Source organism: Pan paniscus, chromosome 2, assembly GCF_029289425.2.
Source record: "Pan paniscus chromosome 2, NHGRI_mPanPan1-v2.0_pri, whole genome shotgun sequence".
NCBI classification, from domain to species: domain Eukaryota; kingdom Metazoa; phylum Chordata; class Mammalia; order Primates; family Hominidae; genus Pan; species Pan paniscus.
The window spans coordinates 11,848,937-11,872,626 of record NC_085926.1 but is presented as its reverse complement, the minus strand read 5'-3'; the positions used below and the strand labels follow the sequence as shown (position 1 = coordinate 11,872,626).

General features: G+C 40.0%; 1 protein-coding gene across 1 annotated transcript in view; it reads right to left on the bottom strand.

Annotated features, from left to right (window-relative positions):
- LOC100985955 (Fanconi anemia group D2 protein) overlaps positions 1–22,945 on the bottom strand; it is a 45,647-nt gene extending 22,702 nt beyond the window's left edge. Inside the window, 9 exon segments of the mRNA XM_055109455.1 lie at positions 3,041–3,151; positions 5,363–5,494; positions 6,827–6,961; positions 8,158–8,301; positions 18,283–18,318; positions 18,548–18,630; positions 18,633–18,655; positions 19,019–19,107; positions 22,925–22,945. Coding sequence (XP_054965430.1) covers positions 3,041–3,151; positions 5,363–5,494; positions 6,827–6,961; positions 8,158–8,301; positions 18,283–18,318; positions 18,548–18,630; positions 18,633–18,655; positions 19,019–19,107; positions 22,925–22,945 — 774 coding nt within the window.
- Between the last annotated feature and the right edge of the window lie 745 nt (positions 22,946–23,690).

The window sequence follows — 23,690 nt, the reverse complement described above, 5'->3', positions numbered from 1 at the left end:
GACCCCATCTCAAAAAAAAAAAAAAAAAAATGGGTAAAGGACTTGAATAGACATTTCTACAAAAATATAGAAATGGCCAAGAAGTACATGAAAAGATGCTTAACATCATTAGTCATTAGGAAATGCAAATCAAACCACAATGAGATACCACTTTGTACTCATCAGGATGATTATAATTAAAAAATAGGGCCAGGAGAGGTGGCAGGTACCTGTAGTCCCAGGTACTCAGGAGGCTGAGGCAGGAAGACTGCTTGAGCCCAGGAGTTTGAGGCTGCAGTGAACTATGATCGCACCACTGCACTGCAGCCTGGGTGACAGAGCAAGACCCTATCTAAAAAAAATAATTTTTTATTTATTAAGAAATAAATAAATTAATTAAAATTAAAACAAAATTTTTTAAGAATGGAAAATACATGTTGGCAAGGATATGGAGAAATTGGAACCTACATACATTGTTGGTGGGAATGTAAAATTATGCAGCTGCTATGGAAAGCAGTTTGGTGGTTCCTCAAAATGGTAAACAAAGGGTCATCATAAGATCCAGCAATTCCACTCTTAGATATACACCCTAAAGAACTGAAAACAGGGACTCAAACAAATATTTGTAAACCAATGGTCACAGCAACATTATTCAAATGGCCAAAATGTGGAAACAACCCAAGTGTCCATCAATGGATGAATGGATAAACAAAATGTGGTATAAACAAAGAATGGGGGCCGGGCGCAGTGGCTCACGCCTGTAGTCCTAGCACTTTGGGAGGCCGAGGCAGGTGGATCACCTGAGGTCAGGAGACCAGCCTGGCCAAAATGGTGAAATCTCATCTCTACTAAAAATACAAAAATTAGCTAGGCGTGATGGTGCACACCTGTAATCCCAGCTACTCAGGAGGCTGAGGATAGAGAATTGCTTGAACCCAGGAGGCAGAGGTTGCAGTGAGCTGAGATCACGACAATGCACTCCAGCCTGGGCGACAGAGTGAGACTCCGACTCAACAAAGCAAAACAAAACAAAACACAACAACAACAAAAACAAAGAATGGAATTATTACAGCTGTAATACGGAATAAAGTTCTGATGCATGCCACAACATACATGAACCTTGAAAATATTATGCTAAAGTGAAATAAGCAAGGCACAAAAAGATACATATTGTATGATTCCATTTATATGAAGCATCTAGAATGAACAAATCCATAGACAGAATGTGATTAGTGATTATCAGGAGGTCGGGAGAGGAAGATGGCAAATTATTGCCTAATGGGTACAAAGTTTGTTTGGGATGATCAGAAAGTTCTAGAAATGGATAGTGGTAATGGTTGTATAACATTGTGAATATACTTACTGCTACTAAATTGTACCCTTAAAAACAATTTAAATGGTATATTTTATGTTATGTATATTTTATCAAAATTCAAAAATAAAATAAAATAATGAAGTAGCTTTATATTACTGATTTGAAGCAGTCTCCCAAATAAACTGCTAAATGCAGAAGGTAAGATGTAGAACAAGAAGGGAAAGGAAACTACAGGTAAATACAAATTTGTAAATTCTCAGAACATCTCAGAAGCTTATAAAGTGATTGCCCCTGTAGGAGACAAACCAGGTGCCTAGAGGACTGAGAAGAAGTGAGAGTTATTTTTCACTGGATACCCTTCTATATGTTTTGAATTTTGTATGACACATGTATATTACCTAGTCCAAAAATGTTTTTAATTAAAAAAATGTGTTGATTGGGGATCCAAGAAAGGGGTGGGGGGGAAGATAAAAAAATATGCTGGTTGTTCAAAGTCACAGTCCAGTATGAATTACTGCCATAAGGTAGCACTAAAGATACAAACAAGTTAAAGTTATGATTCCAATCTAATCTCTTCCTTTTGTTTTATTTTATTTATTTATTTATTTTGAGATAGAGTCTCATTCTGTTGCCCAGGCTGGAGAGCAGTGGCACAATCATGGCTCACTGTAGCCTCAACTCCCTGGGCTCAATGGATCCTCCCACCTCCGCCTCCTGAGTAGCTAGGATTACAGGTGTGTGCCACCACACCTGGCTAATTTTTGTATGTTTTTGTAGAGACGGGGTTTCACCATGGTGCCCAGGCTGGTCTCAAACTCCTGGGCACATGTGATTCGCCTGCCTTGGCCTCCCAAAGTGCTGGGATTACAGCCTGGCTTTTTCAGTGAATGGTGCCCACAAACAAAAGCAAGCCCACGTGAAGTTCACATTAGATGGAGATGTTTCTTAGGAAACAAGGCAATTCTGTGTCCCCACTGCACTCAGAACCTGAACAGTTTCATGGTTAGCTGATCCCAGACCCATCTCTACCCTAATAGACAAAACTTTTTGAGGGCAGAGGATCTAATATATCAGTGCCTGGCCCAGGATAGGCACTTAATGTTTGTGGTAAGAATAAAAAAAAAGCTGGAACTATGGCTGTGTACTCCATTTCCACTACTACACAGTAGCAAATCTATCATTTGCTTATTTTTTTCCAGAAAATTTCAAGTAAAGAGGTTTAAAAATACAAAACACTAAAAATACAAAAATTAGCTAGGTGCAGTGGCATGTGCCTGTAGTCCCAGCTACTTGGGAGGCTGAGGCAGGAGAATTGCTTGAACCCAGGAGGCAGAGGTTGCACTGAGCCGAGATCATGCCACTGCACTCCAGTGTGGGTGACAGAGCTAGACTCCGTGTCACAGAAAAAAAAAAAAAAAGGGTCAGGCGCAGTGGCTCACGTCTGTAATCCCAACACTTTGGGAGGCGAAGGTGGGCAGATCACGAGGTCAGGAGATCGAGACCATCCTGGCTAACATGGTGAAACCCCTTCTCTACTAAAAATACAAAATAATTAGCTGGGTGTGGTGGCACACACCTGTAGTCCCAGCTACTTGGGAGGCTGAGGCAAGACAATTGTGTCAACCCGGGAGATGGAGGTTGCAGTGAGCCGAGATCATGCACTGCACTCTAGCCTGGGCAACAGAGGGAGATTCCGTCAAAAAAAAAAAAAAAAAAAAGAATCTTTCCCAACATATTGCCTCTTACCTGGATGTGGCTGCTGGCTTCATTCTGTTTACTAAATGCCAGTGTGCTGAGAACATTGAAGAGTTTTCGTATTTGCTGAGGGGATATGTTATCCAGATAATCTAAAATGCCCTGCAGAAAAAATGATGCCAACAATGAGGCTGGCAGCTAACATTTTTTCCCTTAAAAATCAAAAAATTAAAATCCCTGTAAGAGAGGCATACATAGATAGCCAGGTATCTAAACTTTTCAGCTCTCTTAAAAGCTTAAGTTCTAAAAGCTATGCTCAGAGCCCAGAGGTTTGATAGGCTGGATATAAACTGAGAAAACTCTTACAACTTTCTAAATCTCTTATTATCAGCGACTAGGAACTAACTATCAGGAAAGATAAAGTTTTCTTTATCCTCTTCACTCTGAACCACAATCCTGGGCTTTAATCATCTACTGCTTAGTCATTCTAATGCACCTCCCAGTTCTCCGTATTCTTTACCTCCACCTTTCCCTTTTTTTCAGTGAAAACAATATGCTATAAAAAGTTATGTCTTTACTATTCCTTGCCGTATCATCCCTCCCCAGCTTCTACTCCATAAATTATTTCTCCTTTCTCTACAGATCTGGAAGGAGTCACAAGGAAACTATTTACTTTGTGACCTTGGGAAATGTCTCAGCTTCTCTCGTCTGTAACAGGGCGATAATAATAGCTATACTACCTTTCATGGTTTGTCTGAGGATAAAGTAATAAAACAGCTTTGTAAACTTCTAACAATTTTTAAAATTTTCCATTTCTTCCTCTCTATTGAATCCTTTCTGTCAGCCTACAAGCAATCTCAAACCTCCTCATCTAAAAAAATCTCCCTCGCAACCAGCTTCTCTCTCAAGCTACTTTTCTTATTCTCTCCTCCTTGATGCTTCTCGACATTGACTGTATTCCCCAAGTCTTCAAGTTACTGTTCTCTGGCTTCCACCCTTATAATTCAATTAACATTGTTCTCTCAGAGGTTACCAGAGGTATCCTAATTGCCAAAGTCAATAGCCTCTGCTCCATCTTCAACCTCTACAGTATCCAACACTGGAGATAAATCCCTCACTCCTGAAACTCATTCCTGGGCTTTTGCTACCTGACATCCTTCAAGCTCACATTATTCATCTTCTAGTTTTCTCATGTTCCTTCTACGGACATTTGCTTTCGTCTGCCACTTAAACTTTAACCTTCTCAAAATGTCTGTGCTCTTCTAAGCTTCTACGGTCTTCTGCCTCAAAATTGCCTCAGTTGAGCTCACATTTATACGGTTCTGAACACCCAAACTAAATCTTCCACCAAAGGGTGCCCCACAGGGTTCCAAACCAGAATTTCCAACTATCCACTAACCACCTACACGTGGCTATCCCAGAGTGAACTCATCATACTTCCTACAGAAGATGCACGCCCCTCCTGGTCTCAGAAAATGGCACGACTATTTATCTAGTTTCCTAAGATGAAAAACTCGGACCTAGTTTTTCTGTTTCTCACTGCCACATATTAACAGTCACCAAGTCATGTTAATTCTAACACCAAATTGTCTCTTAAACCATCATTTCTTCTACATTCCTGTGACCAAAATCTGGCCCTTACTCTCACTCCCTTAGACCATTTCAGCAGTCTCCAATCCACCCATCATATAGCCTACTGAGTTATCTCTCAACGCTGAGTAGATTAGGTCAACTCTATGTAAAAACTGCTAATAGCTCCCTATTGTCTAGAAAATAAAATTGAAACTCTTTAGTATGTTATTTGAAACTCTTTGCAACATGGGCCTGTCCTATGTCTTACCAGCCTTGCCTCCCATCACTCCTCTCCATATATATCCTATTCTCCAGTCATGCTTGTTTGCTTCTCATTCCTCAGTCACACCACTGACTTGGGCACCAGTTTGCTTCTGCTCAAACTCTTCTCTGCCTAGAATGCCCTTCCCATACTTTCTCTTGTCAGTCATTCCCATCCTTCAGCAATCACTCAAATCACCTCTTTGAAGAACTCTCCAGCTTCCCAGGCTAACTTTAATTATTCTTGCTCTGTTGTATCTATAGTACTTTACCAGAGAATTCACCATGTTGTATTATAGTGACTTGCTTATGTGTCTTCGTCTTTAACATCAAAGGCAAGGACCTACTTTACATTCACAGCACCCAGAATAGAGCTTAGTCTGTGGGTTAGATATAAAGAAATGTTTGCTGAATCAATTAACACATAGATAGAATAGTCACTTTTTATTTATATTACTTGCCCATTATTTCACCTCCGTCCCACCACCTCCCACCAATTATAGTATTCAATATCTAAAGTACAAGAAGCCAATAAGATACCTTTACAAAGACAGCATTCATCATCATAGCAGATAGGTTTAACACTACCAACTCTAGGAGGACATCTAAGGCAGTATCAACTTCAGCTTCATTCCCACTGCAGATATGGGTCACTAAGGCACCAACCACTTCCTATACAGGGGAGAGTCAATAGGACAGTGTAAAACAAAATATGGATGGCCATTCTAAAGGGATTCACCCCCAAGGCCTCTCCAATCTCTTCTTTGTTAAAATCACAATCAACCCAATCCCATCACCTATTATCTAATTTTCATTAATGCTGGCTTCAGGAGATTTAGGAATATGCCAGTATAACTTGACCATCCCGTCTTGACCTATTTCCCATATTTTATCAGTGAGCACTACCTAAGCCCTCCTGATTTTGATCCCTGGCATAGTTTTCCTCTTTCTTTTTCCCATATGGGTTAAATTTTACCCTTTAAGTTGAGGTTGTACAAGATCAGTTGAAATTTCTCAAAAAGATGGCACTCAAGGAGCTAAAAGCTTTAAAGGTTTTCTCTATATAGTACAGGCTAGATTTGCATGTTTCCAAGCAAACATGGATCATGACAGTGTCTCTAAGACATTAAGAGGATTCAAAAATGTCTTAGATGCCATTCTCCCTTTATACTGTCACTCCACCATAGTCATAACAGAATTACATTTTCAACTGCAACAGCTACCTCATGTCAGCTGCAACTATTGCTCTACTTTAAATAAAAAAAAATTTTTTTTTACAAATCTTCATTTTAAAAGTTCCATTCAAATGCATTTTAACATTGTTAATGATAGGAAGAATATATGTAAAAATACAAAATAAGACACTGTTCTTTACTTGCTTTCATAAACATTTTCCACAAATACAGTCCTCCCTCTCTGGATATATGCTATTAAAATGTGTCTCGGCCAGGCCCGGTGGCTCATGCCTGTAATCCCAGCACTTTGGGAGGCTGAGGCAGGCGGATCACCTGAGGTCAGGAGTTCAAGACCAGCCTGGCCAACATGGTGAAACCCTGTCTCTACTAAAAATACAAAAAATTAGCCGGGCCTGGTGGTGCGCGCCTGTAATCACAGCCACTCAGGAGGATGAGACAGGAGAATCGCTTGAACCCTGGAGGCAGAGGTTGCAGTGAGCCAAGACTGCGCCACTGCACTCCAGCCTGGGCAACAAGAGCGAAACTCCGTCTCAACAACAACGACAACAACAACAACAAAATGTCTCATGTTTTGACATAAACTGGATCTGGATCTTAATTTCAGACAGAATTTTAGAGTTCAGAACACAGAGTTGGATCCACCAGTCAAGTCTCTTCATTTCATCAAGGCTGGGACTAGAATTGAGCTTTCCTGAGACCCAGTTCAGAGTTCCTTCCCCTTCAGTGAGTTCCAACCAACAAGAAATAAACATCAGATTATTTTCCCTTCCCCTGTTCCCTCCTTGCCAAAATAAGTGTTTCAACACACCTGCTGCCAGTATGTGTCAAAAAACTTAAATGCATATTTGTATAGGAGACTGCCAAATGAAATTATACTCTGGTCTAGAGAGTGAAGCAAACTCTGAGCCAGCAACAGAATGGATGAACACATATCCTTAAGAACCTTGAGTGGGGAAGAGTAGAGAGAGAAAAGAAGCTGTAGGAAACAGTACACAACCTAAGAGTTGCTTATCCTTTTGGAATGTCAGACCTCTCCTCCCCAACTCTCATTTTAACTTAAGAAATCTTAATCTTTGTTTTACACAGAATAATCCTTCACCATTCTGAGTTTTCTCTCAGCATCAGTGGGAGTCCACATTTGGATATTAACTGACCTTTAAGCTCAAAGAAGTTAAATTATAAGCCTAATACTATGTTCCTATCTGCTCAATTTGGGATTGGAGGCCAGACCTTCTAAATCCCAGTTTCCTCACGCAATCACACTACCCCCCAGGGATGCTCCACTTTGGTTATAATTTGAAATAGATCTATGAGGTTCGATGCTAACTAAACTGATTTTTTAAAAAGAAGATCAAGAAGAGAAGTGATCACGCTCTACCAATAATGCAATATACATAGACATTAATGGACCCAGAGTAAATAACTAGTTAATAAACATAGCTTCCTTATTGATGCTATAATTTTAAAAAATCTTATATTTAGTACTAAGCTGGGTATAATGCTTTATTGGGGAAAATGCAATGAAAAATTACATGTGGTTTCTGCCCTCTAGAAAATTACAGCCCAAAACATATATCATTGGTAGAAATAAACACAGAAAGAACTGTAAGGTAAAATAATACCAATATTAAATCTATTCCTAAATATAAAATTTAAGACCCAACAAGGTATTCTCATTAGCTCCTAACCCAAACCCAAACCCAAATCACTGGCCCATCCAGTTTTCTAAGTTCTATACTGTTAATATCCTGAACATTCAGCCAGCAAAACACTATTCCCAGCTTATAAAATTCGAGTTTGAATAACTTACATTTCCAGAGGAATTATCACCTAAAGTCCACAGTTTTGAATGGCCAAAGAGTGATAGTTCAAATAGGTTCATATTTATGTTTCTACTGGTTTCTACAGGTTGGTCCTATTCCCCTCAAGGTTTTTATAAGCTACTTAGAATAGGATACGGAAGGCCAGTTTGTCAAAGTTGCAAACTGCATTGAGATAGACAATTAAAATAATTAATGCAAAAATAAAATTCAAAAATCTCAATGGGTTTGAACAATGGACTGAAATAAGATGAAATTTTACATGGGAGCTGTGAAGCTTTCTGTTTTAGATTAAAAATCAATAGTCTCTGACACTTACTAAGTAATGAACAGAGAATGTACTCTGGAGCAGCTGTTCTTGAATGCAGCCTGATAGAATCTTACTTCTTAGCACCCTTTCAATATACTTCTTTGTCTGAGTATTGGTGCTATAGATGATGAAAAGCATCACCAGGTCAAAAATCTATTGTCAATAAATATGCAACAATAGAAAAACAGTTAACAAATCAGTACATTTGCTACAATGAAACAGCAGCTTTTCCCCATTAAAACACAGAATGGATGATACTCATTCGTTCCACATACTCCCTTAGGCTTATCTATACTTTTCACAAAACCCAGAAATTTTTTTCAGAGAAATAAAGTGCCACAACTATTAGCCACTGATATCTCTTAAGAATACATTGCAATATACATGAAAGTGATACTACTACAGAAATAACTTTGAACATCTTCACATTTATTAAAAGAAAGATTCAATCACTTGCCAACTCCAGTATATATTTTCACTATTATTAGGGAAATTACTTTGTGAAAAGTTGGAAAGACTATAAATGCCCATCAATACGGGAAAGGTTCAATAAATTATGATGGAGTAATTTTAAATTTTGGACTATTACACAGTCATCAAAAAGAATAAGCCACGCTGGGCATGGTGGCTCATGCCTGTAATCCCAGCACTTTGGGAGGCTGACGTGGGCATATCACCTGACGTCAGGAGTTCGAGACTAGCCTGGCCAACGTGGTGAAACCCCATTTCTACTAAAAATACACACAAGAAAATTAGCTGGTCATGGTGGCAGGTGCCTGTAATCCCAGCTACTCGGGAGGCTGAGGCAGGTGAATCACTTGAACCCCGGGAGGTGGAGATTGCAGTGAGCCGAGATCATGCCACTGCACTCCAGCCTGGGTGACACAGCGAGACTCTGTCTAAAAAAGACTTTTTAATTACAAAATTTTTAAAAAAAGAAAAAGGTAGATCAGGGGTCCCCAACTCCTGGACCACGGAGTCTGTGGTCTGTTAGGAACCAAGCTGCACAGCAGGAGGTGAGGGGTGGTCGAGTGGTCATTACCACTGAGATCCGCCTCCTGTCAGATTAGCGGCTGCATTAGATTCTCACGGGAGCGCGAACCCTATTGTGAACTGCACATGTGCAGGATCTAGGCTGCACATTCCTTATGAGAATCTAAGTAGTGCCTGATGATCTAAGGTTGAACAGTTTCATCCTGAAATCATGCCCCGAGACGGTCTGTGGAAAAACTGTCTTCCATGAAACCAGTCCCTGGTGCCAAAAACGTTAGGGACTGCTGAGCCATACTCTATTTTTTGACAGAGAAAAGATATTCCTGACATGAAGTGGAAAAATCAGCAGCCCGCAAAAGGATAATCAGGCTGGGCATGGTGGCTCACGCCTATAATCCCACTGCTTTGGGAGGCTGAGGAGGGAGGATCATTGAGCCCAGGAGGTGGAGGCAACAGTGAGCTACGATTGTGCCACTGCACTCCAGCCTGGCGACGGAGTGAGACCCTGTCTCTTTAAACAACACCACCACCACCCATAATCATAGTTAAGATTCTGCTTTTGTAAAACAATATATAAACATACATATGTGTAGGCATAAGAGTATACCTGTACTTGCACACAATTACAGCTTGTATATGAAGAAAAAAAATTTGGAAGGATGATTATCCCTGAGGAATGGGACAGAGAATGGAGAAAAACTGTATTTTTTACATCTGTAGATTCCTTGTGGGTTTTTCTCCACAATTAGCTTGTTTATCTACGTTTAAAAAAGAAAAATATGAGGACTGGGTGAAGTGGCTCATACCTATAATCCCAGCACTTTGGGAGGCCCAAGCAGGAGGATCACTTGAAGCTAAAAATTTGAGACCAGCCTGGGAAACACAGCAAGACCTCATCGCTATAAAAAAATAAAAGAATTGGCTGGGTGTGGTGGCTCACACCTGTAATCCTAGCACTTTGAGAGGCTGAGGCAGGTGAATCACCTGAGGTCTGGAGTTCGAGACCAGCCTGGCCAACATGGTGAAATCCTGTCTCTACTAAGAATACAAAAATTAGCTGGGCGTGGTGGTGGGCACCTATAATCCCAGCTATGAGGGAGGCCGAGGCAGGAGAATTGCTTCAAACCAGGGGGCAGAGGTTGCAGTGAGCTGAGATTGTGCCAGCCTGGGCGAAAGAGCAAAATTCTGTCTCAGGAAAAAAAAAAAATTGAATTAGCCAGGCCTGGTTGTGCTTGCCTGTAGTCCCAGTTACTCTGAAGATTGAGGTGGGAGGATCACTTGAACCCAGGAGTCTGAGGCTGCAGTGAGCTATGGTGCTGCCACTGCACTCCAACTTGGGTGACAGTGCAAGACCTGATCTCTTAAAAAACAAAACAAAACAAAAAAAAAGAGAAAACGTTGGGAGTATATTCAGGGCAACTTGAGTCTATGCTTCTAGGAAAAACAAACAAACAAAAACAAACAAACAGACAAACAAAAAGAGTTAAAAAGGCAAGCAGGGCCTTTTATCCAAAATGGCTGAATAGGAACAACTCCTGTCTGCAGCTCCCAGCATGATTGACACAGAAGACGGGTGATTTCTGCATTTCCAACTGAGGTACCTGGTTCATCTCATGGGGACTAGTTGGACAGTGGGTGCAGCCCACAGAGGGTGAGCCAAAGCAGGGTGGGGCGTTGCCTCACCCAGGAAGCACAAGGGGGCGGGGGATTTCCCTTTATAGCCAAGGGAAGCCGTGACAAACTGTACCTGGAATATGAGGAAACTCACAACCAAATACTGTGCTTTTCCCAAGGTCTTAGCAACCGGCAGACAAAGAGATTCTCTCCTTCGCCTGGCTCAGCAGGTCCCACGCCCACGGAGCCTTGCTCACTGCTAGTGCAGCAGTCTGAGATTGACCAGCGAGGCGGCAGCCAGGCTCGGGGAGGGGTGTCTGCTATTGCTGAGGCTTGAGTAGGTAAAGCGGCTGGGAAGCTTGAACTGGGTGGAGCCCACCACAGCTCAGCAAGGCCTAGGCCTCTATAGTCTCCATCTCTGTGGGCAGGGCATAGCTGAACAAAAGGCAGCAGACAACTTCTGCAGACTTAAACATCCCTGTCTAACAGCTCTGAAGAGAGCAGTGGTTCTCCCAGCATGGCGTATGAGCTCTGAGAACAGACAGACTGCCTCCTCAAGTGGGTCCCTGACCCCTGTGTAGCCTAACTGGGAGACACCTCCCAGTAGGGGCCAACAGACACCTCATATAGCTGGGTGCCCCTCTGGGACGAAGGTTCTAGAGGAAGGATCAGGCAGCAATATTTGCTGTTCTGCAATATTTGCTGTTCTGCAGCCTCCACTGGTGATAACCAGGCAAACAGGGTCTGGAGTGGACCTCCAGGAAACTCCAACAGACCCGCAGCTGAGGGACCTGACTGTTAGAAGGAAAACTAACAAACAGAAGGGAATAGCATCAACGACAACAAAAAGGACATCTACACCAAAACCCCATCTGTAGGTCACCAACATCAAAGACCAAAGGTAGATAAAACCACAAAGATGGGGAGAAACCAAAGCAGAAAAGCTGAAAATTCTAAAAACCAGAGTGCCTCTTCTCCTCCAAAGGATCTCAGCTCCTCACCAGCAACGGAACAAAGCTGGACGGAGAATGACTTTGACGAGTTGACAGAAGTAGGCTTCAGAAGATCGATAATAACGAACTTCTCTGAGCTAAAGGAGGATGTTCGAACCCATCCAAAGGAAGCTAAAAACCTTGAAAAAAGGTTAGACAAATTGCTAACTAGAATAAACCGTGTAGAGAAGACCTTAAATGACCTGATGGAAAACCATGGCATGAGAACTTCGTGATGCATGCACAAGCTTCAATAGCCAATGTGATCAAGTGGAAGAAAGGGTATCAGTGATTGAAGATCAAATGAATGAAATAAAGCAAGAAGACAAGACTAGAGAAAATAGAGTAAAAAAAAATGAACAAAGCCTCTAAGAAATATGGGACTATGTGAAAAGACCAAATCTACATTTGATTGGTGTACCTGAAAGTGACAGGGAGAATGGAACCAAGTTGGAAAACACTGTTCGGGATATTATCCGGGAGAATTTCCACAACCTAGCAGGGCAGGCCAACACTCAAATTCAGGAAATATAGAGAACGCCACAAAAATACTCCTCCAGAAGAACAACCCCAAGACACATAATTGTCAGATTCACCGAGGTTGAAATGAAGGAAAAAATGTTAAGGGCAGCCAGAGAGAAAGGTCAGGTTCCCCACAAAGGGAAGCCCATTAGACTAACAGCAGATCTCTTGGCAGAAACTCTACAAGCCAGAAGAGAGTGGGGGTCAATATTCAACATTCTTAAAGAAAAGAGTTTTCAACCCAGAACTTCATATCCAGCCAAACTAAGCTTCATAAGTGAAGGAGAAATAAAATCCTTTACAGACAAGCAAATGCTGAGAGATTTTGTCACCACCAGGCCTGCCTTACAAGAGCTCCTGAAGGAAGCACTAAACATGGAAAGGAACAATCGGTACCAGCCACTGCAAAAACATGCCAAATTGTAAAGACCATTCATGCTATAAAGAAACTGCATCAATTAATGGGCAAAATAACCAGCTAACATCATAATGACAGGATCTAATTCACACATAACAATATTAACCTTAAATGTAAATGGGCTAAATGCCCCAATTAAAAGACACAGACTGGCAAATTGGATAAAAAGTCAAGACCCATCAGTGTGCTGTATTCAGGAGACCCATCTCAGGTGCAGAGACACACATAGGCTCAAAAGAAAGGGATGGAGGAAGATCTACCAGGCAAATGGAAAACAAAAAGAAGCAGGGGTTGCAATCCTCGTCTCTGATAAAACAGACTTTAAACCAACAAAGATCAAAAGAGACACAGAAGGCCATCACATAATGGTAAAGGGATCAATTCAACAAGAAGAGCTAACTATCCTAAATATATATGCACCCAATACAGGAGCACCCAGATTCATAAAGCAAGTCCTTAGAGACCTACAAAGAGACATAGACTCCCATACAATAATAATGGGAGACTTTAACACCCCACTGTCAACATTAGACAGATCAATAAGACAGAAAGTTAACAAGGATATCCAGGACTTGAACTCAGCTCTGCACCAAGCAGACCTAATAGACATCTACAGAACTCTCCACCCCAAAATCAACAGAATATACATTCTTCTTAGCACCACATAGCACTTATTCTAAAACTGACCACATAATTGGTAGTAAAACACTCCTCAGCAAATGTAAAAGAACAGAAATCACAATAAACTGTCTCTCAGACCACAGTGCAATCAAGTTAGAACTCAGGATTAAGAAACTCACTCAAAACCGTACAACTACATGGAAACTGAACAACCTGCTCCTGAATGACTACTGGATAAATAACGAAATGAAGGCAGAAATAAAGATATTCTTTGAAACCAATGAGAACAAAGACACAATGTACCAGAATCTCTGGGACACATTTAAAGCAGTGTGTAGAGGGACATTTATAGCACTAAATGCCCACAAGAGAAAGCAGAAAAGGTCTAAAATAGACACCCTAATATCACAATTGAAAGAACTAGAGAAGCAAGAGCAAACAAATTCAAAAGCTAGCAGAAGGCAAGAAATAACTAAGATCAGGGAAGAACTGAAGGAAATAGAGACACAAAACCTCTTCAAACAATCAATGAATCCAGGAGCTGGATTTTTGAAAAGATTAACAAAATTGATAGACTGCTAGCAAGACTAATAAAGAAGAAAAGAGAGAAGAATCAAATAGATGCAATAAAAAATGATAAAGGGGATATCACCATCGATCCCACAGAAATACAAACTACCATCAGAGAATACTATAAACACCTCATGCAAATAAACTAGAAAATCTAGAAGAAATGGATAAATTCCTGGACACATACACCCTCCCAAGACTAACCCAGGATGAGGTTGAATCTCTGAATAGACCAATAACAGGCTCTGAAATTGAGGCAATAATTAATAGCCTACCAACCAAAAAAAGTCCAGGACGAGACGAATTCACAGCCGAATTCTACCAGAGGTACAAAGAGGAGCTGGTACCATTCCTTCTGAAACTATTCCAATCAATAGAAAAAGAGGGAATCTTTCCTAATTCATTTTATGGGCCAACATCATCCTAATACCAAAGCCTGGCAGAGACACAACAAAAAAAAGAGAATTTTAGACCAATATTCCTGATGAACATCGATGCAAAAATCCTCAATAAAATACTGGCAAACTGAATCCAGCAGCACATCAAAAAGCTTATCCACCACGATCAAGTCAGCTTCATCCCTGGGATGCAAGGCTGGTTCAACATATGCAAATCAATAAACATAATCCATCACATAAACAGAACTAATGACAAAAACCACATGATTATCTCAATAGATGCAGAAAAGGCCTTCAACAAAATTCGACAGCCCTTCATGCTAAAAACTCTCAATAAACTATGTATTGATGGAACGTATCTCAAAATAATAAGAGCTATTTATGACAAACCCACAGCCAATATCATACTGAATGGGCAAAAACTGGAAGCATTCCCTTTGAAAACCAGCACAAGACAGGGATGCCCTCTCTCACCACTCCTATTCAACATAGTGTTGGAAGTTCTGGCCAGGGCAATCAGGCAAGAGAAAGAAAAAAAGGGTAGTCAATTAGGAAAAGAGGAAGTCAAATTGTCCCTCTTTGCAGATGATATGATTGTATGTCTAGAAAACCCCATCGTCTCAGCCCCAAATCTCCTTAAGTTTATAAGCAACTTCAGCAAAATCTCAGGATACAAAATCAATGTGCAAAAATCCCAAGCATTCCTATACACCAATAACAGACAAACAGAGCCAAATCATGAGTGAACTCCCATTCACAATTGCTATAAAGAGAATAAAATATCTAGGAATCCAACTTACAAGGGATGTGAAGGACTTCTTCAAGGAGAACTACAAACCACTGCTCAACAAAATCAAAAAGGACACAAACAAATGGAAGAACATTCCATGCTCATGGATAGGAAGAATCAATGTTGTGAAAATGGCCATACTGCCCAAGGTAATTTACAGATTCAATGCCATCCCCATCAAGCTACCAATGACTTTCTTCACAGAATTGGAAAAAACTACTTTAAAGTTCATATGGAACCAAAAAGGAGCCCACATTGCCAAGACAATCCTAAGCAAAAAGAAGAAAGCTAGAGGCATCATGCTACCTGACTTCAAACTACACTGCAAGGCTACAGTAACCAAAACAGCATGGAACTGGTACCAAAACAGAGATATAGATCAATGGAACAGAACAGAGACCTCAGAAATAACACCACACATCTACAACCATCTGATCTTTGACAAACCTGACAAAAACAAGAAATGGGGAAAGGATTCTCTATTTAATAAATGGTGCTTGAAAACAGGCTAGCCATATGTAGAAAGCTGAAACTGAATCCCTTCCTTACACCTTATACAAAAATTAATTCAAGATGGATTAAAGACTTAAATATTAGATCTAAAACCATAAAAACCCTAGAAGAAAACTTAGGCAATACCATTCAGGACATAGGCATGGGCAAGGACTTCATGACTAAAATGCCAAAAGCAATGGCAACAAAAGCCAAAACTGACAAATGGGATGTAATTAAACTAAAGAGCTTCCGCACAGAAAAAAAACTGCCATCAGAGTGAACAGGCAACCTACAGAATGGGAGAAAATTTTTGCAATCTACCCATCTGACAAAGGGCTAATATCCAGAATCTACAAAGAACTTAAACAAATTTACAAGAAAAAAACAACCCCATCAAAAAATGGGCAAAAGATATGAACAGACACTTCTCAAAAGAAGACATTTATGCAGCCAACAGACACATGAAAAAATGCTCATCATCACTGGTCATCAGGGAAATGCAAATCAAAACCACAATGAGATACCATCTCACACCAGTTACAGTGGCAATCATTAAAAAGTCAGGAAACAACAGGTGCTGGAGAAGATGTGGAGAAATAGGAATGCTTTTACACTGTTGGAGGGAGTGTAAATTAGTTCAACCATTGTGGAAGACAGTGTGGCAATTCCTCAAGGATCTAGAACTAGAAATACCATTTGACCCAGGGATCCCATTACTGGGTATATACCTAAAGGATTATAAATCATGCTACTATAAAGACACATGCACACGTATGTTTATTGCGGCACTATTCACAATAGCAAAGACTTGGAACCAACCCAAATGTCCATCAATGATAGACTGGATTAAGAAAATGTGGCACATATACACCATGGAGTACTATGCAGCCATAAAAAAGGATGAGTTCGTGTCCTTTGTAAAGACATGGATGAAGCTGGAATCCATCATTCTCAGCAAACTATCGCAAGGACAGAAAATCAAACACCACATGTTCTCACTCATAGGTGGGAATTAAACAATGAGAACACTAGGACACAGGACGGGGAACATCACACACCGGGGCCTGTCAGGGGGTAGGGGGCTGGGGGAGAGATAGCATTAGGAGAAATACCTAATGTAAATGACGAGTTAATGGATGCAGCAAACCAAAATGGCACATGCACAGCTATATATCAAACCAGCACGTTGCGCACCTGTACCCTAGAACTTAAAGTATAATAATAAAAAAAAAAAAACTATATCCCTTTTATCCTGGGAATTCACTTGATCACTTGAAAAAATAGATAATAGAACAGACCTTCTTTTAGTGCCTTCAAGAAGCATTCAAATTTTCATATTTTCCAAGAAGCAAATTGGTCAATTCAACTCATCTTTGTAACCATAAATTTTATGTGGTCATATTCATCAACATTGTCTAACATAATTTCTTTCTTTTATATTTAAAAAAATGATTTTCTTACCCTATGTTTGCATAAATATTCGCCTGTGGTTTTCTCTTGTCAAAAAAAAAAAAAAAAAAAAAGGTAAGCAGGACAAAAAAGAAAAAACAAAACAAATTTTACTACTTCTCTTAACTGAATGCCCCACTCCTTAGGACACCAAAATTGAGAGTCATTAGACCAGAATACAGTCATTAAAGATAACAATGAAGACAACGCAGAAACACATGGAGAAAAAATGTTGAGAAAAAAGAATACAAATTATATTTATACAATGATTACAAATATGTAAAAATAGGTATGCAGGCAGCCAAGGTGGTAAATTTATGTTTATCCAAAACCAAAAACAGTGTGTTGGAGTACTTTGATATTTTTCAGCACAAAAAAATATGAATTTTCATTGCTTTATTCAGCATCATGAAAGCTTTTAAGATGGTTATCCAAAAATTGGCTAACACAACTAACAAAAATCCCACAAAACAGATTCCAACCAAAGAAAAATCTTTAAAGGCAACCAATCAGCACCTAAGGAACTCAATCATCTGGCTTTTTATCTTTTGAGATGGAGTCTTGCACTGTCACCCAGGCTGGAGTGCAGTGGCATGTGCCACCAGGCCAGGCTAATTATTTTTTGTATTTTTAGTAGAGACAGGGTTTCGCTACATTGGCCAGGCTGGTCTCAAACTCCTGACCTCAGATGATCCGCCTGCCTCAGCCTCCAAAGTGCTGGGATTACAGGCGTGAGCCACCGCCCCCGGCCAATCATCTGGCTTTTTGATGGAAGGTATTTCTAGAATTAATAGAGACATAAGATCCAGTACCACTGCCTTGACGGTGGACAGACTGATTTACTCCAGTCAGGTCTACATGAGCAAAGTAAAGTAACACATGGAATGCCATTATCTTGACAGTGGTGCTGGGTGGAAGGAAGGGCAATTAGGCAGATATAGGGACCTGAGACTTAGGTGGTTATTTTCTTCATCTCATCAGTGGGGACCTGGCTTCTTTGACTGCACCTTGATGTGCTTGTTTACACTGTTAGTATTTCCCCTTGTGGATACTGTAGGCTTATTTTACAGCCAGAGTGAGTAGGGGCAGGCTATCTGGCCAGTCGCCACCTCAGATTATCTTCCCCAGACAGCTAATGTTTATTTGAGCAACTAGGGAAGAGAGAGAAGAGTGACCGGAGGGAGGAGAAAGAAAGAAAGTGGGAAGGCAAGCTAGCCAATATCATTACTTTTAAGTCTGCAATACTGAAAATGCATAGTACATGAACATTACCTTGTGTTCAGACACTGAGGCAGTGTTTTCAATTGCCTGAAAAAACAGGAGAGAGTCACAAAAATATTACGACACATCAGCAAAACACCTTATTCAGCATGCCCTGTTATCTCATCTAAGAGCCAATGTGTCCATCTGGCAACCATCAGCTATCATTTCCCCTTGAATGACTTTTGAGATTTTTATTTCAATCTACCTTAGTTATACATCTGTCACTAATTGCCACTCATTTCCTCCTTGATAATCAAAGTTCCAAAGATCTCACCTTAATCCAGGCTTCTGAAATGGTTTTCTCATATCTAATAGCTGACTTTATTACATCAAAGAGGAGAATAATACAGCTCTGATGCTGCTTTCTTGATTTCCTGAGGAACTACAAGTAGCAGAGAGGAAAAAGTTACTCTTCTACCTACCAGAAAAGAACTTACAAGATCTGAGTTTCTGCTTAGTAGCCATGTACCCTGGAGCAAATGACAACCTCATGTATAAGATGGCTAATAAACTTGCACTGTAGTCTGTCTGGGATCGATCTGAATGGCTAAGAAAATATATAAACACATACATACTCACAAACATATATGTAATTTGAAACACTATACAATACCAGATGTAAGTGTCATAATAGTACCATTATTTGCAGTTGTAAGTATTAAGCTCCAACTCTGACTGCGGGATGTTAGAAAATTGTGACATCCTATGTGAGAAAAAGGGTGGCAATTTTCCATGAACTCTTTACCCTGCTCGTCCTTTACTTTTCAAATTTACTTAGGAAGCCTGCAACCGTGATGGCAAAACATAATGTTGCAGATCCAACTTCTCCTGAAGCTCAGTGGCATGATCTCGGCTCACTGCAACCTCCGCCTCTCAGGCTCAAGAGATTCTCATGCCTCAGACTCCTGAGTAGCTGGGACTACAGGCGTGTGCCACCATGCCTGGCTAATGTTTGTATTTTTAGTACAGATGGGGTTTCACCATATCGGCCATGCTGGTCTCGAACTCCTGGCCTCAAGAGATCCGCCCGCCTCGGCTTCCCAAAGTGCCTTGGATTCCCAAAGTGCTGGGATTACAGGTGTGAACCATCATGCCTGGCCTGTGCACATCATTTCAATAACTGATATTTTGAAAACATTAAGTTTATCGACATAATTTATATACAATAAAATGTATTATTTACAAGTATGTCTTTCAATAAGTTTTGGCAAATTTATACAGTTATGTAACCACCATTTCTGGCAAACCAAAAAGCTGCCATCTGTCCCTTTATAGTCATGTAATAGACTTTTCTAAAATGTCATGTAAATAGAATCATATGTCTTAAAAATTTTTGTTTCTATTTTTGTAAATTAAAAAAATTTATTTAGAAAATTATTATGAGTTATACAGTCTTTTATATCTGGCTTAGATTTTAAACTGTGTGTGTGTGCGTGTGTATGCGTGAAGAAGAAATATATCAGTGAAGTAAAACAATTAAAATTCTAGAAGAATAAAGAGAGAAGAAGAAAAAGAGATGAAGAAGAAATATTTGAAGTATTATAATAATGGCTGAGAATCTTCCAAAACTAATGACAGACAACAATCCAATGACAGAAAACTCTTGAAAGAAGCTGGGGAGTGGGTGGGAGAATGCCTAACTATAGAGGAACAAGGATAAAATTATAGCTGATATCTTGTCAGAAATTAGGCAAACAAGAAGAAAGTGGAGTGAGGGATTTAAAGTGTTAAAAGAAAGCAACTTCAAAAGAAATCTAAATAGATGGAGAGACTGATATATCATCTTTATGGATTAGAAGGCCCAACATAGTAAAGAAGTCAATTCTCTTCATATATATGTATAGATTTAACATTATTCCAGTAAAAATCTCAGAGGGATTATTGATAATATATACAAGCTGATTCCTTAAAAAAAAAAAAAAAAAGGCGGGGGCGGGGGGAGGCTGAAGCGAGAGGATCACTTGAGCCCTGGAGTTCGAGATTGCTGTGAGCTACGATCACACCTCTGCATTCCAGCCTAAGCAACAGAGCAAGACCTCATCTCTAAAAAAATAAAATGCATAAAAAATTATAACATCATTAAAATAAAATGAAATATGGGAAAGGCAAAGGAACATGAATACAAAATAATTTTGAAAAAGAATAAAATAGAAGGAATACCAATTTTAAGACTACTCAATTTTAAGATATTATAAATCTCCATTAATCTAGATGGTGTAGTACTGGTTGGGGGACAGAAATATAAATCAATGGAACAGAATAGAGAGTCCAGAAACACACCCACACAACATAAGACCAATTGATTTCTCACAAAGGTATGAAGGCAATTCAATGGAGAATGATAAACTTTTCAATAAATGGTGCTGGAAAAATTATCCATTTGCAAAAAAAAATGAGCCTCAACCTAAACTACACAACTTATACTACAACCTAAACTACACAGCCTATACAGAAATTAATTCAAAATGGATCATAGGTTAGTTTGCAAAACCTAAAATTATGAAGTTTTAAGAAAAACATATGGGAGAAAAACTTTTGTGATCTACAGTTGGGCAGAGAGTGCATAGAGATGACACCAAAAGCATGATCATAGCAGGAAAATTTATCTCCTGTTGATAAATTGGACCTATTGAAAATTAAAAGCGCATGTTTGCTCTGTGACAGACATTGTCAAGAGAATGAAAAGATTGGCTACAGAGTGGGAGAAAGTATTTGTAAACAACATATCTGCCAAAGAATTGGTATCAAGAATAAAAAACTCTCAAAACTCAACATCAAGAAAACAAACAATCCTGACTGGCAACAACAAAATGAGCAAAAAATGTGAACAGACACTTCACCAAGGTGAATAGACAGATAGCGAATAAGCACATGAAAAAGATGTTCAACATTAGCAATTATTAAGGAATGCAAGTTAAAGCCACTGTGAGATTCCACGGCACACCTATTAGAATGGCTAAAATAACTGACAAAGGCAAATACTGGGGAGGCTGCAGGGCAACTAGAATGCTCAGCTACTGCTGCTGGAAATGCAAAAAGGTCAGCCATGCCAGAAAGCAGTTTGTTGGTTTCTCATAAAATTAAATATGTGCCAAATGGTCCTGCACCCAAATCCTAGATATTTACCCTGGAGAAATGAAATCTTATGTTTATTAAAAAATCATTTAGTGGCCAGGTGCAGTGGCTCATGCCTGTAATCCCAGCACTTTGGGAGGCTGAAGCGGGTGGATCATGAGGTCAGGAGTTCGAGACCAGCCTGACCAACATGGTGAAACCCCATCTCTACTAAAAATACAAAAATTAGCTGGGTGTGGTGCACGCCTGTAATCCCAGCTACTCAGGAGGCTGAGGCAAGAGAATCGCTTGAACCTGGGAGGTGGAGGTTGCAGAGAGCTAAGATTGTGCAGCTACACTCCAGCCTGGGTGACAGAACGAGACTCTGTATCAGAAAAAAAATTAAAAATAAAAACTATTCAGCCGGGCACAGTGACTCATGTCTGTAATCTCAACACTTTGGGAGGCCGAGGTAGGCAGATCACTTGAGGTCAGGAGTTTGAGACCAGCCTGGCTAACATGGTGAAACCCCATCCCCCATCTCTACTAAAAAAATAAAAATAAAAAATAAAAAAAATTACAAAAATTAGCCGGGTGTGGTGGCACACACCTGTAGTCCCAGGTACTCTACTCGGGAGGCTGAGGCAGGAGAATTGCTTGAATCTGGGAGGCAGAGGTTGCAGTGAGCCGAACTGCACTCCAGCCTGGGCAACAGAGCAAGACTCTATCTCAAAAAACAAAACACAAAACAAACAAACAAAATCCACGAATGTTTATAGCGACCCTATTCATAACCACCAAAAATTGGAAACAACCCAAATGTCCTTTAGCAAGTGAACAGATAGACAAACTGGTACAGCAATACAATGGAATACTATGCAGCAATAAAAAGGTATAAACTATTGATGCATGTAGCAACTTAAATGAATCTCAAAAGCATTATGTTGAATGACAAAAGCCAGACTCAAAAGGTTACATATTCTATGATATTCCACAAAGGACAAAACTATAGTGACAAGATCAATGGTTGCCTGGAGTTGGGGCATGGGAGGGAGGACAGGACTACAAAAGGATAACACAGGGAGGTTTTGGGGAAGGGGGGTGAAGGAATTGTTTTATACCCTGATTATAGTGGTATTCACATGAATCTACATGTATTAAAATTCACAGAACTATATACATCAACAGAAAGTCTATTTTGCTACATAATTTAAAAGCAAAAATAATATTATAATAACAGTACTTCTCTCATAGGACTTTGGTGTTTCATAAATAGAAGCTACTAACAGACAGGTGTCTAGGGTGTTTTCCAATGCCAACCAACAATTCTCCAATTCTCCAGCCACCAGCTGAATATTCTACAATTTATTTCAATTCTGACGCTTACTACTTGGAGTTAGCACAGACCCCTCAGGTTAAGGGCTCAGTCTCACAAAACTGCACCTCCCCAACTTTAGATGCCAATTGCAAACAGTGGGTCTCCAGGTTATCCACTCTTCTGTCTAATTTGGCTACAAATCGAGGGTTCCCATGACCCTCTCCTCCAGCTTAATATTTTGCAATAACAGCTCACAGAACTCAAGGAAACAACACTTACCAGCAAGATGAAGAGGTACATGGTGCAAAGTATGAGAAAGGAAGGTGAGGCTTACATGCCCTGACCTGGCACACCACCCTTCCAGCACCTTGATGTGTTCGCCAACCTAGAAGCTAATCAAATCTGTTGTTCAAGAGTTTTATTAGAGCATAATCTCCAGCCCCACCTCCCTTGCAGCAGTGAATTCTAAATTTTGTCTTTTTGACCTCAAACTAACTTTTTGGATATTAGGGTCCCTGGAAGTCCCAGAGAGACATATTAAGCTCATTTTGTATGTTAAAATCAGACAAAAAACATTATCAAATAAGAAATGCTGGCCAGGCGTAGTGGCTCATGCCTGTAGTCCCAGCATTTTGGGAGGCCAAGGTGGGTGGATCACTTGGGGTCAGGAGTTTGAGACCAGCCTGATGAACATGCCGAAACCCCATCTCTACTAAAAATACAAAAATTAGCCAGGCATGTAATCCAAACTATGAGGGAGGTTGAGGCAAGAGAATTGCTTGCACCTGGGAGGTGGAGGTTACAGTGAGCCAAGATCACGCCACTGCACTCTAGCCTAGGTGACAGAGCAAGACTCTGTCTCAAAAAAAAAACAAACAAACAAACAAAAAAAAACTGCTGTTTAACTTTCTCTGGGTTATATTTACATATGTGTGCTATTAATATATGTTCCAAAATTGTGTAAGATTCCTAAAATTCTGATATGTCTTAGTATTTGTCATCAGGAATAATTCTGATTATTATGCTTAATTGCAGTATGCCACAA